Source organism: Leptonychotes weddellii, chromosome 3, assembly GCF_054177405.1.
Source record: "Leptonychotes weddellii isolate Sample4059 chromosome 3, ASM5417740v2, whole genome shotgun sequence".
NCBI classification, from domain to species: Eukaryota; Metazoa; Chordata; class Mammalia; order Carnivora; family Phocidae; genus Leptonychotes; species Leptonychotes weddellii.
The window spans coordinates 44542516-44560732 of record NC_138371.1 but is presented as its reverse complement, the minus strand read 5'-3'; the positions used below and the strand labels follow the sequence as shown (position 1 = coordinate 44560732).

The 18217-nt window shown below is 34.1% G+C and overlaps 1 protein-coding gene across 1 annotated transcript in view; it reads left to right on the top strand.

Annotated features, from left to right (window-relative positions):
- Window positions 1-18217, top strand: part of ZNF804A (zinc finger protein 804A) — a 266901-nt gene that overhangs the window by 202093 nt on the left and 46591 nt on the right. Inside the window, exon 2 of the mRNA XM_006726976.2 lies at window positions 17827-17970. Within this exon, the coding sequence (XP_006727039.2) occupies window positions 17827-17970 (144 nt within the window). The remainder of the gene's footprint in view (window positions 1-17826; window positions 17971-18217) is intronic.

The following is an 18217-nucleotide window of genomic DNA, read 5'->3' as shown; positions in this document are numbered from 1 at the left end:
GAGAAAAAGAGCATGTATGAGCACATATGAGATTCTCCATGGTGGGTATTTGCAGGGAGTCGGGGCTACTAAAATAACAGGTAGGCGTTCAAGACAAAGAAATTCTTATTTATTATTGTCCTTATGATCCTATTTTTAGCTCTAGAGAGCAGTAGTTTGGGCAGTCATGAGTGGTGGTGATTTTTGTTATTCTAACTCATTGTCATCAGCTTTCACCATTTTAACACAGCATTGGAACCAGACTGCCTGTGTTCTAATCTAGATGTATGACCTTGGGCTAGTTACTGTATGACCTTGGGCAAGTTTCTCTCTGACATTGGGCAGGTTATTTAAACTCTGTGCCCCGGTGCCCTCATCTATAAATTTTAAATGATAATAGGACCAACCGCATAAAGCTGTTAGGAGAATTACCTAATATTTCATACATGAAGTGCTCTGAACTGAGCCTGGCATGCAGTGTTATATATTCACTGTTATTAGTATTGTTATCATGAATTCTACCAAAATCTTCGGGAATTTTTTCTATTTTGTAAATAGATTTTTTCTTAGAGAAAGTGATATCACAGGATAGAATATCCTAGAATATGTAAGACATTAGAAATTCATATTCTCATTAATGAGAATGTAATGTAATATGTAACATTTGATATTCTTTCTGTGTATGTCTTATTTAAATGGTTTGTCCTGACATTAATATAAACCCTGTAGATATATTTATCAAAATACAGCCATAAACACTAGCAGCCTATATAGTTTATAAAAATATAAAACAGAGGCTTTATCTCCCTTATAGAAAAATTTCAATATTGACTAGGCAGTTTACTACTTGTTCTTAAAATGAATACATATTATATTTCCTAGAAATTGAATATATGGATAAACATTGTTTTCATATGTTTTCCCTATATTAGAACACTAGAGTATAAAATTTTATGCAGTGGTGTGATGAATCCACTTAGACTAAAGATTACATGTATGTTTCATGGTCATTTCCTTCCCCAGTCCTTATAATATTCAGAGCATCAATCATTGAAGTATCACATTATTCTCATTTTGTTATCCAAACTAGTGTTCTCATATTTGTAAAGTATATATGCTTGCTGAATAATTTAAGTAGTACTTTAAAAGACAAAGAAAATTGTAAATCTAACCTAACTTGCCCCAGCACAAAAGCACAAACACTATAAACAAATCGCCATGGGCACCTATGCATATATGTTTATAATTTCAATAAATGAATTCATGCTACATCTGTACATGCCACTAAATAAACGCACATCATCATTTTAATAGCTGAATAGTAATTTACTAAGTGGATATAATCATCACTTTAAAATGAATTTTTAGTGATTCATATATCATTTAAAATCCAGATCCCTCTGCTAAGTTACATAGTTCCACATTTAAAATATTATTACTGACGTAAAGTGTATTTTCTGACGTAAAATATTAATCTATATCTAAAATTATCATATTTCTTTATCAAAAGGATACTCATAGCTGACTTATAACTGTTTCACAGAACAGAGAAGCTAAAAATAGGTTACTTATGTTTCAAAAGGGACCATATCTATGATAATTTTGGCAGTACCAAAAGAAAGAATATAGTATCTAGAATTGAACATATACTTTAAAAAGCGTACCAGCATCTAATATCCTGGATAATTAACTCATGATATCACTGAGTCATTTGTATTCTAAACTAGGATGTTCAATACATATAAATAATTCTAGAACAAAACATATAAAAAATGAAAACTTTGTGAAAGTTGGAGAATTTTGAGGTTTTTCCATCTTGGAATAATTATCCTTTACCAGTTTTCAACAAAATGTTTAAAATAAATTATCTGACCTGGGTTATTTGTTCAAAGAAAAAAAAATAGTGTGTGAGGAACCCTGACCAACCCCTGCCACAGATTTCAGAATCCCAGGGACTCATAACTGGGTCTGCCTGCACAGCTGTTAAGGCGCTCCGGTACGAATCTTTATAATGTTAGGATGGACTCTATGCATAAATCTATTTAAACCTATTTGTCTAATATATGAATTAAGCTAGGTCATAAGAAATTGGAAAGAGTGAGACTCAAGTTTCAACTATTTTCCTGTTATTCTCTGCATAAATTAGCTTAGAATCAAACGTTGTGTTTCCAAGACTCAGGAAATAACATATTTAAAAATGAATCGAAATTGATATTCTAAATTAGAAACATCATTTCTAATTAAGGTATCAAATTCTGCATGTCCTCTAAGTCCTCCAATGTCACAGAATATTTATTTCTTTTAGTAAAACAACAACAAAACACAAAAACCTTTACTGATCCCTCCTATATTATAGCAGGAAACCTAGCAACCAATTCCCCCCTCAGAATACACACACACACAACACACACCATCTCATAAACCATTGTCTTCTACGGAAATTTATTTCTCCCACTGATATCTTATTTTGCTTCCTGTCTTCTCAATTAACACTCTTAACTTTTTGCCTAACAGCTAACAGCTCTCTTTTCTGACCTTCTGTCTATTCCAACATACATCATTATCTATTCTTTTGTTTTACCCCTGAAATACAATCATTTCTTGACAGTGTCTCTATCTGAATTTTATGAAGGATTAGGGGAAATTGAGAAGAGTTTTGCCATAATGCTGCAAGTGAAGAATTGAAAATGCACTATGAGTTTTTCCCTTTCATATAGATTTTTCTCTCTCCTTATGTTTTCCCTTTTGAACCTGTCACTTAATCATCTTAGTGGAATTCCTGCCCTATCTTTTGTATTGTTTGCTTGTTTTTCCATTTATCTCTATATGTTTCTTTCCAAGAGCCATAGAGATATGAAATATCTCAACTTCCTCAGGTAAACATTTTCTTACTTTTCCTCCCTCTGGCCCATTCTAGGAATGCAAAGGAAGGGAGTGGTGAGAAGATACTGCTGCTTTCACCACAGAGAACCTATCAAAGTATCTTCTCAGTAAATACTATTCTTTTACTGAACAGAATTTCAATACCATATTTTAAAATATTTTCTTACTATACTTTGATTCATGTTTAATTACGGCTAAATTTTATGAATGTTTTTAAATCATCATACTGTTTCCATTATCTAATTAATACCACTACAGTTTATATTCTTTAATAGGTTTTAACAACTTAACAATTGTTAGATAAAAGTACATCATTGATACTATATGTCAACTATACTTCAATTGAAGTTTTTTTAAAAATCACTGATCTACTCCTTAACCTTAGTTTAGTTTTATTGTAACATTTGTTTAGGCTTATATAAACATTAGTATTTAAACTGACACCTACCTTAAATAGACTGGCTGACCAGCAGCCATACATTTAAATTAAAAGACAGGATTCAGTATTTTGTACTTTCTGTGTTCAAATTTTTTTAAATATATATATTTTAACAAAAGATACTTTATTCTTAAACTTTTTTTTTTTTAAAGATTTTATTTATTCATTTGAGACACAGAGATACAGAGAGAGAGAGAGAGAGAAAGCATGAGCAGGGAGAGAGGCAGAAGCAGGCTCCTCACTGAGAGCCAGGAGCCCGATATGGGGGCTCGATCCCAGGACCCTGGGATTATGACCTGAGCCGAAGGCAGACGCTTAACCATCTGAGCCACCCAGGCGCCCCATATTCTTAAACTTTTCATTTCTCTTAATATCTGTGTTTCACATTTACCTTTTTGCTGTACAAATTCTTTTAGGCTACTAGTGATTCCTCCTGATAGAGAACAAAGTCAGGCATAGAAAGAGGGTTAGTGGGTAGCTCAGCAGAAGCAACTAAAATTCAGACTCACCATTGCATGGTACAAGATCTCGGGGCAATTATCCTTACCCTTTAAGTCTTGTTTTCATCATATGTAAAATGGGAATAATAATGTTCGTGTGAGGATTAATATCATCAAGGCTGAGATAATTTAAGTATAGTGCTCATTTGTGACAATAAACAAATGTTAGTCTTTCCCTTCCTCATTATGTCTTCACCCAAATTTTAGTTTGAAGTTTTTCAAGTTAAAATGCCTCTCTTTGCAAAATATCCCTTTTCTTTTGGATACCTGAAACATATGATTATTTCCAAATGGGCTTTCCCTGCTGTGTTAACAATGTATCAAATGCACAGACTATCACTCCCGTTTGGAGTTCAAGACAAAGCAGAATTAGCCACAGGGGCAGATCCTGCTGCCACTAATGGGAGGGACAGCAGGTCTCCATATATTGTTCCTCTTATTATGGAAGCCATGGTTGCATTATGAGTTTTGCAAGGCATCTGGGGAGCTCATATGATGTGACACCTACAATGTCATGCTTGCTTTTTGAGAAAATATTTTCTAAAAATGCATAAAGCTAAAAGTTTTGAGGACTATTATTTTACCTTATTTTGTTCTCAGCAAGACAATTCCATTCTGTAGCCAAGAAATAAAAAAAAGAAAGAAAACAAAAGAAATGTATGACTTTAGGATGTAGTAGAACTAGTCTAAAATTAATTAAGAATCCATCTTTTCCTTTATTTGAAATCTGTATTATTCTCCTCTCTCTTTCAGATTCTCTCATCTCCTCTTTTCCATGTGATCATCTTTTGGGAGTAATATATCTTCTAACAAATATGCAAAATTTCTTAGATAGTCCCAAAATGCAAAATTAGAAAATATACAAATTTCTCATCTAACCTAAAAGAATCCATAATACCGTCTTGGCCTCCAAGTAGTCCTTACTGAATTTAGTCATGGACCATCCCAGCTCAAGTTATTAGAGGGAGCATGGCTAGCTCCTTTTTAGAGAAAATATATTTACTGAATGGGTGTAAAAATCTTCAGGGTACTTTGACTTTTAAAATGTTTGTTATGTCTTTTAAATTTTATTATTATGTAATAAAGTAGTTATGAGCTTTTTAATTTATTGTATTATACTATGTGTAAATATCTAATAATAAAAAAAATAAGAACAGCTATATAGGACATTATAATTGAAATTAAATCTGAGTAACAGTCAGAAAATATTAAGTAACTTATATCAAAGCTCTAGAAAATTTGTCATCTCAAAATGCTCAAGAATACTTCTATAGATTCAACAGAACAGGAATCCTAGAAGTGAGTAGCTAATATCTTTGCCTTTAAAAGGAAGATACACAGAATATGCACTTCCTTACCTCCCAACCACTCACCATTGTGGAAGAAATTGGCCTCCATCACTCAACTGGAACTGCTTTCTTCTGTAGCCTTCATTTTCTTATTCACAATCTCCTGTGGTGCTGTCTCTAATCTTCCACACCTTCCTTTTACCTATACACTGGCTGTTGCTCTTTTTATTAAGGATTTTACTTATTGCCACCTGGAAACCATCATCCTAACTACTCTCTTTGCTTCCAGTCTTAGCTCCATCCCTCTTTCATTTTCTACCCTGTGATCATATCTGTTTTTTAAAGATTTCATTTATTTATTTATTTATTTATTTGAGAGAGAGAGAGAGAGCACGTGTATATGGGCGTGCCTGCCAGCAGGGGAGGGGAGAGGCAGAGGCAGAGGGAGAGAAAGGATCTCAAGCAGACCCCCTGCTGAGTGCAGAGCCCAACACAGGGCTCCATCCCACCACCCTGAGATCATCATGTGAGCCAAAATCAAGAGCCTGACACTCAACCAACTGAGCCACCCAGGCACCGCCTCCCCCCAATATGTTTTTTAAATGCAAATCTGATCAGCTTCCATCCTTGCTTAAAAGTCTTTACTGACTTCCCCATCAGCTTTTATAAATATTCAGACTCTTTAGCATACAGAGAGACATCTTCATAATCCCACCTCAGCCTTGCCTTTCTATAGTCACCACCAATAACAGTCCCTTGACCTACTCCACAGCATATACCACATTCTCAAGCTATACCACGTGGCTCATGATTTTTCAAAAGTGTACTATTTCATAGTTCTATATATAATTAATTTTCCTGGAGTATAAAATCCACTGCTCCCTTCTTTCACCTACTGACACCTATTGCGTTTTCAGTGAATTAAGCATTATTTTGAAAGACTCTACTGATTCCCCCAATTGGAAGAATTTTGCTCACCATTGTGTGTCCATCATAGTGTTCTTTATGGATCTAAATTATTATAACACACATATATATGTCATAATGAACAAAATTTGTCATTCCTTTGCATCTGCAACGTAATGGTGTTAATAGAAAAGAGATAGTTTTATACGTATTAGTGTCTCTGAGGGTACTTAATACCTACAGGAACCCCATAAATGATTATTGGATGAATGGATTTATGGGTTTTTTCATTTTTATTATTTTTAATTTTAATTCTATGAATGGATTTATGTTTTACACTTTATGAACATGGTTTTTGCTGATCATAATGGGCAGATATTTGTACCTCTGAGTGCATCATTTCTTCTCGCCATTGCAAACTAAACCAGTAAATCATAACTTCATGTAGAATTGACAGTGTTGATTTATATTGTAGTATTTAAAATCATTCTTTAGAATATTACTGTATGAAACGCATTAAATTTTGCACAGATACTTAGCAAGGATTATAAGTATTTAGCCTCTAAATCTCAGTAGAAAAAAAAGTGTACATTTTGGGTATTTCAAACATTTTTCCACCCAACTAAATAGTGCATGCCACCAAAAACATGGTTCAAGATTGGAAACAATAAATGGTATGTACAACATCCAAAAATACAGTTATAGTTTATTCATTCATTTATATAACAAATATTTTTTAAACAGTTGTTTGTTCTAGTCACTCTTTTAGACATTAGGGATATGGCAATGAACAAAGCAATTAAAGATCCTGAACTTTATAGAACTTACAGGAGTGAGATTACAACAGTTATATAATGTAATATCAAATAGTGAGAAAGTATATATATATATGTTCTTGGTGCCCCATCCATAACCCATCAACAGGTACCATTTTCATGCACACAGTCCTGGCTTCTGACTGCTAGCGCCTGAACCCTTTTCCTGAGAACTTTCACCAGGCACCAGATACCACTCCATTCTTGAGCATGAAAATCCCCAAAATTCCAAGTGTAAATGCCCTCTGAAAATTGCCATCAACTAATGCTTAAGGGGATTTATTGAATAAATAGCATACTTCCTTGATTCATGGCTATAAAAGCTCTGATGTTTGTATTCTGCACTAGTTTCCAGAGTTTCTAGCATGAGCAAGCTTCATTTGCCTCTGTAGTAACGCTTCGAAATATAATCTTTACTGACTTCCATTCCTTTATTTTTAACCTGAGGCTTTATATTTCAAGTGGGTTTCTTGTAGACAACATGTAGTTAGTCTGGGTTTTTTAAATCTACTTTGACAATCTTTGTCTTTTAATTGCTATAATTCGACCATTCGCATTAAAAGCGATTGTTGATATAGTTGTTGTAATAGCTACCATGTTTGTAATTATTTTCAATTTGTTGAATTTGTTCTTTGTTTCTCTGCCTGTCTTTCCCACTTTCCTTGGTTCTAACTGAGCCATTTATGATTCAGCTTTATCACTTCTCCTAGAGTATAGATTATACTCCTTTTCAATGCTTTTTTTAGTGGTTGATCTAGGGTTTACAGCATACGTATTTACTAATCTGAGTCCACCTTCATGTAACTGTACCATTTCACATACAACGTAGGTATCTTATATGAGAGTATTCTTAATTCTTCTCCCAGTCCTTTCTGACATTGTTGTGATTCATTTTATTTATCCATATGCAATAATCACCCAATTCATTTGTAATATTATTGTTTTAAATAAAATTAACTTTTGGATCCATCAAGAATATGTATGTATGGATAGATAGATAGATAGATAGATGATAGATGATAAAGATATAGATATACCTTGATTGATACACCTTAATTTATTTTTTCTCCAATACTTTTCCTACATAATTTTCTTTCTGAAGAACTTCTTTTAACATTTCTTACAGGTCATATTTGTTGGCAATGAATTCATTTATTTTTGTTTATCCAAGAAAGTCTAGTTCTGCTTCACTTTTGAGGGATAATTTTGCTAGATATAGAGTTCTAGGTTAATGTGGTTTTTGTTTTGTTCTGTTTTTCTTTTCAACACTTTAAAAATTTCCAACTACCATTTCACTCTCCTCTCATTTGTGTGGTTTCTGATGAAAAGTCTGTTGTAATCATTATCCTTGTTTCTCCCTAAGTAAGGCTTTTCCCTGCTGTTTTGAAATCTGAATTCAAGATTTTCACTGTCTGTAGCTTTTTTGCTGTAAATATGATATGTCTAGGTGATTGTTGCTTTTGTATTGTTATTTATATTCTTTTGGTGTTCTCTGAGCTTCCTAAATCTGTGGTTTGGTGTGTGATATTAATTGGAAAAATTTTCAGTCATTATTACTTCAAATTTCTTTCTACTCCATTATCTCTCTTCTCCTGATACTTCAAATACACATATGTTATACTGTCTGATATTATCCTATAGTCCCTGGATGTTCTTCTGTTCTGTTTTCTTCCTTTCTTCATTTCAATTTGAAAGATTACATCTTCAAGTTTACTGATTCTTTTTCTCAGCTGTGTCACATCTACTGATGAGTCCATTGAAGGCATTTTTCATTTTAAACTGTTTTTGATTTCTATCCTTTTCATATGATTCTTTCTTAAAATTTTTATTTCTTTGTTTACATAAGCCATCTATTCCTGCATTTTGCCTACTTTTTCCATTAGAGACTTTAACACATCAGTCGTAGTTGTATTAAAATTCCCTCTCTGATAATACCAACATCTGTGTAATACCTAAATTCTGAGCCTTGTTCTAGTGCTTACTGTTTCTCTTCAGACTGTTTCTTTTACTTACCTTTTGGAATTCTTTTTAATTTTTGGTTGAAAGCTGGACATGTATCAGGTAATAGAAACTAAGGTCCTCTAGTGTCCTTGATTGTGTGTGCCTTTTTAACTTCTTGTTCCCCTATGTACATCTCCTCAGAAAAAGTGTGTAATGTGCAACTCCTTCAGCTCTAAGCCACTATGATACTGGAGCCCTATAGCCGGGTTGGGAAGGTGTGGGGAGAGGGAGCATTTTATAACTTTTCAGTATTAGTCCTCTAATGTATCTCCATCTCAGGGCTATGACTGTCCTATGTGTTTCTCCTGTGATATAGCTCCTTTATCTCTCTGTCTCCCGAGCCCTAACTCCATTTTTTTTTTTTTTTTTTTGGCTATTGAATTCCCACTCTATTTTTTGGAAGCCATGACCCTTGTTGACCATGTCAACCCCACAACTTTAATGAGGCAGGAAGACTATAGAGAAAGTAAATTCCTTTTCCTGGCTAGAATAGCATCTTTGAATTGAGACATGGAAATACCCTATCCCTTGGGAGTGGGTTTTAGTTATAGATAAGGATCTTGGCTTATTTCACAGTAGTTTTTAATTCCTAACCACCTTTCAGGGACACAAGGGACTTTCTCAGACTATCCTCATGAGAACCTGATGGAATTCATCAAAACAAAGCCTACAGAAATGTTTGGTGTCCCTCTAAGATTTCAGCCACCAGGAGTTTCTGTCTCACACACTAGACCATAGTCAGCCCATAGAATTCATTAGTTAACATTTGAGAGTTCCTACCAATTCATGGCTCCAGCAATTTCTGATCCAAGTAAGCAGATATTTGTTACTGAATGTGCTTGTCTGTCCAGATTTTGAAGTGGAGTTTCACCCTATGACCTTTGTTCTCTCACAGTTCTGAGAAAAAGAATTGATTTTCATTTTTCATAGATTGTTCTTGTTGTAAGGACAGGAGCGATGACTTCCAAGGTCTGTACATGTCAGAGCTGAAACCAGAAATCTTTATCTGCTTCCTACTCTCTTCTCACTTTGCCACTCTTCTGCCACTGTTTCCTGAGATCTCAAATAAACCACTTAAACTCCACTCCTTGTCTCACTGTCTATTTCTAGGTGAACTCAAGCTAAGAAAACCAGTGAGACATTTTACTAGAAAAACTGTTCTGTCTTACTGTTCTGGTTACTGTTACAACTGAGACGGTAACAAATATGCATCAAATCATTACACCCCTTTCCAATACCTTTCAGAGAAAATGGCTGCTGCTGATAAAATTAAGAGATTTCTAAAATGAAACAAATACCTTAAATTACTGCCACTCATCTACACTGAGACTCTTTGCAGCATCTATTTATATAGAATTTCCATGTTGGAATTATTAATCTCCATATGATATTTTATAAACATGAACTAGAATTCTACACACTTCAGCTAGCATTCAGCTTCAGAAAACCTGATACACTTTTTTCTGGTTTGCCTTGAAAATGAGATCCCCATAGCCTTACTTTATGCATCGGGAGACTGCAGAGTAATGTTAAATTTCAGCCAACTATTAAAATATGCTGTCCCTCAGATCTTTCCAAACATGAAGGGAAGAGTGTAACCCAATTTTCTGTTACCTTCTCAAGCTGTACTAAATACTGTTTTAAATTAACCAGAGAGTCTAACAAGTCTTAGTCACAGGCTAGGGCTTCCTGTAGGACCCATGGATGAAAACAGAAATGGATGCCTCCAAAGAGGCAAGCCAAGTGAGGTAGGCAAGAATGTATTCTGATAGTTAAAGCTTGGGAATCCATTCTTCTTTTACATGAACAGGTTCTGTGCCAGTTATCCAGTGGTTGTTATCAGCTAAACAACAGAAGAGAAACAGATAAAACCTTATGAATGAATACTCTTGCTTAAAACTAATTCTGAAAGAAGTTACCAATTTTAAGAAACAACTTTGTCCAGTTCTCGTAAATGTGGACATTAAAGTATACTTTGTCCTTGCTGTTGGGTTATACTCAGTTTTGCTCACCAGAGTTGTCTATAGAAATATGATATTCAATACACAGTTTTGTTTTTGGTTTTCCTTTTGTATTCTGTCTCTGCCTTCACCTTTCATGGTGGTATAGCTGCATTTCTGTGGAATCCTTTAAAAAAAACCTCACATTTAAATGCATATATGTTGTTATAATTCCATTCAATAAATCTGTGACTTTTGATTAAATTTTAACTTTTTGACTCAACCCTTACTTGTCCCTTCTATATTCTTCAAAATTATATTGTTATCCATTTTTCAGCCTTTGAAATAATAGAACGTAGACTTTAAGAAGAGAATGACACATATTTTGAGACAATAGCACAGCCTTTGTCACTCAGAAATGGTTACCCTCTTAGCCAATAGAAAAGGGATTTAAATCAGATTTAAATCAGATTCCTGCATGCCTTCTTTTGTACTCAGTCTCTCCTTATTGTTATTATAGCTTTCAGATTCCAACACCCAAAGGTGCTCTCTAACTGTTTTCCTCCTGAATAAACTTTCTCTTCTTCACATTAAAGGGGAAGATAAAAGAAGAAAAGCCATAAATAGAATGAAACCCTACTATTAATGACAACATGGATGGACCTTGAAAGTATTAAGCTAAGTGAAATAAGTCAGATGGAGAAAGACAAATACTCTATGATTTCATTCATATGTGGAATCTAAAACAAATGAACAAACAAAATAAAACAAAAACAAATTCACAGGTACAGGGAACAGACTAATGGTAGCCAGAGGAGAAATGGGTTGGAGTGTACAAAATGAGTAAAGGGGGTCGACTATATGGTGACGGATGGTAGCCAGACTTGTGGTGATCACTTTGTATCCAGATGTTAAATTATAAAGCTGTACACCTGCAACTTATAAGAAAAAGGTAAAGAAGACAGAGAATAAAAAGTTTTTTCTTCTAGAATGATGATAACGGAATTTATCTTTAAGGAAATGGCATTTTAGCAGAGATCTGCTGGAAGTTAACAACAACTTTGTACAAACATTTGGTGTAAAACGTTCCATGCAGAATAAATAACAAGTCTAAGTATGAAAGTGGGTGTATGGTTGAGAAAGGTTCAGAAACATTAAAGAAATAAGGGTGGCTAAGGCAAAGTGAGAGAGAGAATGCTAGAAGATGATGGCAGAGCTGTAGCCAGGAACCAGGTAGAGTAGGAATTGTGTGTAGGTCATTGTAAGGATATTTATTCTAATGACAATAAGGGACTATTGGAGAGTTTTGAACTGAAGAATGATGTCATCTTAAATTATTCTAGGAAATGTAGCTGATAAGCAAGACATTCACAGGAAACACCAAAAAAAAAAAAAAATCAAACAAAAACTTTATAATCTTAGCCCAGTTCTTCTTAAAATTCAAGCCTAGGACAAATGTTTCTATGCATGCAGTTAGTTATTTGGGAAATTATTCCAGGAGGCAGAAATGAAGTTCCAGAAAAATAAAACGGGTAAGTAAGGAAAAGTCATATAAGGGTATACTTAGCCACTATTACAAGCTCAATCTCACTGGGACCCTCTGTGGAATCTTAGAAGTGGATCTCAGAAATGATGGCCTGGGGGCGCCTGGGTGGCTCAGTCGTTGGGTGTCTGCCTTCAGCTCGGGTCCTGGGATCGAGCCCCACATCGGGCTCCCTGCTCCACGGGAAGCCTTCTTCTCCCTCTCCCACTCCCCCTGCTTGTGTTCCCTCTCTCGCTGTGTCTCTGTCAAATGGGTAAAATCTTTAAAAAAAAAAAACAATGACTGCCTTATAGATAAAGGAGGAAAGAATTTATTCTGGAGTTCTTACCCTCCACAGTGGTCAAGAGTGGACCTATATTGCATTCACTCCTCAGCACTTCTGGGTTGTGCATTTTTTAGTGCTGAGTGAGATCTTACAAACCCCCATTTCATGAATCAGAGAAGCCCCTGGACAGGGAAGGAAGATGTCTCAACATAGGCTGGGGCAAAATGCAATCACATGGCACTCATGAAGCTGCTGGACCATCTCAGAGTTAATCACTTAAGTAATGACTAAAACAAAAGACATGGCCTAGAAGATGTGCACTATTTTACAGGGAATGTAGACTGTGGACTATGGACTTCCAAATGAAGTGTCTTCTGTCTAGATATTCTTCTAGAAAATAACAGTTTTGCCATCTCTTTAATTTTTTTTAAAGATTCTATTTATTTATTTGACAGAGAGAGAGAGAGAGCACAAGCAGGGGGAGTGGGAGAGGGAGAAGCAGACTCCCCGCTGAGCAGGGAGCCCGATGCCCGGCCTGATCCCAGGACCCTGGGATCATGACCTGAGCTGAAGACAGATGCTTAATGACTGAGCCACCCATGTGTCCCTCTGTGATTAATTTTTTCATTATAATCAAAATGTATCAAAGACTTGTTTTTGCTTCCTCTTTTTAAAGAACTTATGATAAAATTTATCCTGAATTTACATCATAAGGATGCTTTTATTCTTTTTTTTTTATTATGTTCAGTTAGCCAACATACAGTACATCATTCATTTTTGATGTTGTGTTCAAGGATGCTTTTATTCTTGATGAAGTAATATCAGAGAGACAGAGATGGAGAGACAGAGGGAGAGAGAGAGGGAGATTTTCCTAAGTATTTTAAGTGTTAATTACATACAAATGTTCCTTTTCAGCATTGAAAATAATTATGCATTAAGAGTGCTCCCATCTATTTATATCTTTGTAATTTTAATTTCTTTAAAAGGAGTATTCCTAGCAGAAATATTAGAATGTAATATATGATGTCAACTACTATTTAGCAATAATAATTTATATACAGCATAAGTTGGTATTAGCTCTAAAAGCATTCCCCAAATAACTGGATACTACAAACCCAAGCATGAGCACAACTATTTTAAAAATATTACGTATCTAGTGCTGCTAGTTTCTGTTTTGTTTGCTTGTTATGTATGTGCAAAAGTGTCTACATATATGTTGATTGTCTGCCAATGCTTGGCTCTGTTAAAAGCATTGGAGATAGAGAAGTAAACGAAACAGCTACAAATCCCTGCCCTCATGGAGCTCACATTCCGCAGGGAAGACTACTCGAGTGCACCAAGTTATGGCTGCCTTTCAGGAGAGGCTGAATATTATCTGACACCAAATGTTATGCTGAAGCCACCATGAGATGTGTCCTTTTGGAAAATAACTTTTCTCCCTTCACAGTCCTACATTGGCCCTCTTCATTTTTCAATAAATGGTGGGTGGAATAGCCCTGGGCCTGTGGATAAACCATTGACTTCTATGTTTCAATTTGCATCTGCAAAAACTATTACACTGTGCAATTGCTAAGGTTGCATATTAAAACATTCTTGACTTTCTAACTTTGGAATTATATGCTACTTTCCTGAAAGTAAGGATTCAACCTTTATTCTTTTTAGAAATCTCTAAAATGCGATGGATTTGGATGACCTGACTAGCTACAAGAAGCCTGTCCCTTCTTCACTTTCTACCATCACATTCAGTGGGACATTACAGAAGTTGTGTACATTCTTGAATAGAGTGGGTTTGCCAGATAGAAGGGGGAAATTTGAGGTTGAGTTTACATGAACCACTGTGCTCCTTTTTCATCTCACTCAAATATATTTCTTACCTTCTTCAGTGGAATGGTTGTGTTGAATATGTCATTGTGCTTTATAATCTCAGTTAGTGCCTCTTTCAGTATCATCCACAATGAAGGAGAGTGTAAAAATGTTCCTTACTGTGCAATTTACAACCTTAGCTTCAACTAAGCTATATTTTTTTCATATCTTAGAGGAGGATGAGAGATAGATAGATAGATAGATAGATAGATAGATAGATAGATAATAGAGAGATGATAGAATAAACATACGTCAAAATATTAGCAATAATTTTAATTAAGTGAAGGTTATATAAGAGTTTATTATTGGGGCGCCTGGGTGAGTCAGTCAGTTAAGTGTCTGACTCTTGATTTCGGATCAGGTCATGATCTCAGGGTTGTGGGATTGAGCCCAGCTTGGGGCTCAGCTCGAAGTCTGCTATCCCTCTCCCTCCCCTCGCTCTCTCTCTCTAAAAATGAATAAATATTTTTTTTAAAAAAAGAGTTTATTATCCTATCCTTATAACATTTCTATATTTTTATTTCTCAATATTTTGTTTCTCAGTATTTTTTTCAAAATGTGAAGTATAATTTAAAATTTTTTCTGAGAAATAAATTGTAATGAGTAATAAAACAAAAAGAGGGAAGACATAATAAAAGAGACTGAGAAGCATATCAGATCATGGGAATGTATGAGCCTTATTTGAAATCTGTTTTTTTAATGAAAGAAAAAAGCCTTAGAATTTTAAAAGAAAATAAATCTGTTTTGGACAAACTAGTTTAAACTATTAGATGATTGTAGTTATTTGAACACACTGGATATTTGATGATAGTAAGGAATGATTTTGGTTTCTTCATTGTTGTATATTTGGGTCTGATACTGGTTATGTGATGATACTTGTAAAAAGTCGTATTTTAGATACATTCTGAAAGATTTACAGGTAACATTACATGAACTTGGGAATTTCCTTAAGAATTATCTGAAGTAGAGGAAAGGGTATGAGATAGGATAGATAAGTTGAAATAAGTTGACCCTGAGTTGATAAATTAATGAATCCAGTTGATGGTTATGTGCGGGTTATTATACTATTTCTACTTTTTTTATGTGCTTAAAAGCGTGAACATAGCAAAATGCTGTGAGCCAGATTATTTTGGTTCAAATATGGGCTGCACATTTTTTCATTATACATCCTTGAGCTAATTATTTAACTTTCTTGTACTTTGGTACCTTCACCTGTAAAATGAGAAAATGTTTAAACTACACATCTCTATAATTTTAATCAGGATTAAGTGAGTTAACACATGCACACTCTTAATTAGTGACTGATCCTAAACAAGCACCGAGTAAATGCTCGCTATTGTTTTTGATTTGTTTTTCTCTTCAAATCTAGACTCAGGCTAATATTTTGGAAGTATGCAATTTACCTACAAATTTCAGTTTGCTTTACTTAAAACTACTCCCATTTTTGTGGAAAGAATAAGTAAGAAACAATTATTGCTTCTCTGAGGGAATATCAATCTTAGGAAGAAAAAGTAAACCTATACAATAATAAGAAATAATGAAATACTTTGAGAGAGGAAGTAGCTTAACTGTAATTATAATTAATGAGGAGAATCAACTAGTTTGCAAAGAAATTGCTGTTCAAGAATATTATTTTGAGAGCTAACTCAGCTTTGAGCCAAAAACTATTGCCATTATAATATAACTCATATTGATTGGAATTTTATCTCTGCTTCACACACTTTAGCTATGAAATCATAGTACTTAATTTTTGTTTCATTTAAATTGGCTAATCCACAAAGTATTATTTTAAAGATTTTGTAAGAATTCAGTAATGAGTTCAGTTATATATGACTCATTTTCATCTTTTTAAACAAGCATTTTTTAAACAACATATTGGAAGGAATCAAAAATAATAATAGGAAGTATTTCACAAATCTGCTGAGAAAATTAAATACTGGCAAATTCTGCTGGCAAATTAAATACTGAATAGATAAATCATATATAAATGATTTGAATGATTTTGTAGCTTACCACCTCTGTGCAGCTGATAAAACTAATAGAAAAATGGATCATTGTCTTTACTGTGAGAAACTGCATTATGTATTTTTAGATTATGGCAAGTATATTTATCAGTTACCATAATGTATATTATAAGTTATATATACAGATATGACGAATTTTATGATATGTGTTATGTGCATAAATACATAGTACAATAAAGTAAGGAAAGTCTTATTCATTAAATTACAATTAGTGAACCATGTTTACATTTTGTAGAAGCAATTTAAACATTCAAACTCTGAGTCCTTTTTAGCTTGTGTACTTAGAGAGAGGAGAGTTGCCACTGACATAGAGAGGACTGTGTCATCTCATCTCCATATCCCAGTGCCTGAGAGAATTAGTTTCTTAGAGTAGCACATAAGAGGCCTGAATATGTAGTTAATTTGAATTTTAAAGGAATTGAGTATGAGAGAATCTGTAAGTTAGAAACATAATATATTCTGTGGTAGCAACTGAAATTTTGTCTTCATATCAGCACTTCAGCAAAAGACCTGAACAATGTTTCAATATGTAGAATTTATTTACGTCTAACAACGTTAACATTTAAGGAACCATGAAACAGCAAGCAAATTTAGATTTAAGAAAACCTAAAAGCCACAAACATTTTGCTATTTTGTGTTTCATAAATGAAAGCTAATGATAACTGACTACGTTTTTCATTTTTTTCAGGGGTTTGATTATATAGCCATCTTTATTTACTGTGAGCATGATGAAAGCAATCTGCTTGTATACAGTTTAATCCTTTTCAGTTTAGGTAAATAACTTGCAGAAAAGAATCTCATTTTCTAAAGATGTAGAGAATTTTTAAAAATTCAACTTAAAATGATATGGGTCACTATGAAAACATTAGTCAAATGAAATCTAGTTGGGATGAATAAGTTACTCTCTAGATATTTAAAGAAACAAGCAAACAAAAATACCAAACTTGAATATTTGTGCACCAATATGGGCTTTCTCATGCAGGACACATTTTAGATGTTGTTCAGAATTTACAAGTTTTATGTTAACTAAGCCATTGCCAGAAATCAGCAGTTGAATCAACATAACTATATGATTTTTGTTTTTTTTCTTTGCCAACAGGACACAGGAACTTGTTCAAACAAGGGCTTCTATTTCCTTGTTTGGTTTGCTTCTCCATGTTTTTGCTGTTCTTCCCACCATTTATCTTGGCTTCTTCAGTTAATCTTTTATTCTCTTCAGTTCATAATTTCTTCTGATTTAGCTTTCTGGAATTTGCTTTATTTTTCTTTGTTATATTCTGTTTCTAACTCTAATTATTATGCTAAAGTTGACAACTGTCAGAACAAAGTCAACTCAGGGAAGAACTAATTGCTGCCTTCCTTGAAATTTTATTTTTTAGGATTATGCTGAGAAGGAGAACACCATAGCAAAAGCTCTGGAAGATCTGAAGGCCAATTTTTACTGTGAACTCTGTGACAAGCAGTACCATAAGCATCAAGAGTTTGACAATCACATTAATTCATATGACCACGCTCACAAGCAGGTAGGAAAGAAGTGTCCAAAAAACCCTGATATTTCTGAACTTCTGTACTAAAGTTGTATAAACGATATAAATACAATATTTTTATGTTTTTGTTATGTAATTTTTACAGATGCCATTCTGGGATGATAATTTATGACTTATAGCAAAAGACAGTTTTGTGTTTTTTTTTAAAGCCCTAAAAGTAAAGTCTGAAATAAATAACCAACGCAAAGAAATACCCGTCAGTTGCCTTTTAGTGACTGGCGGT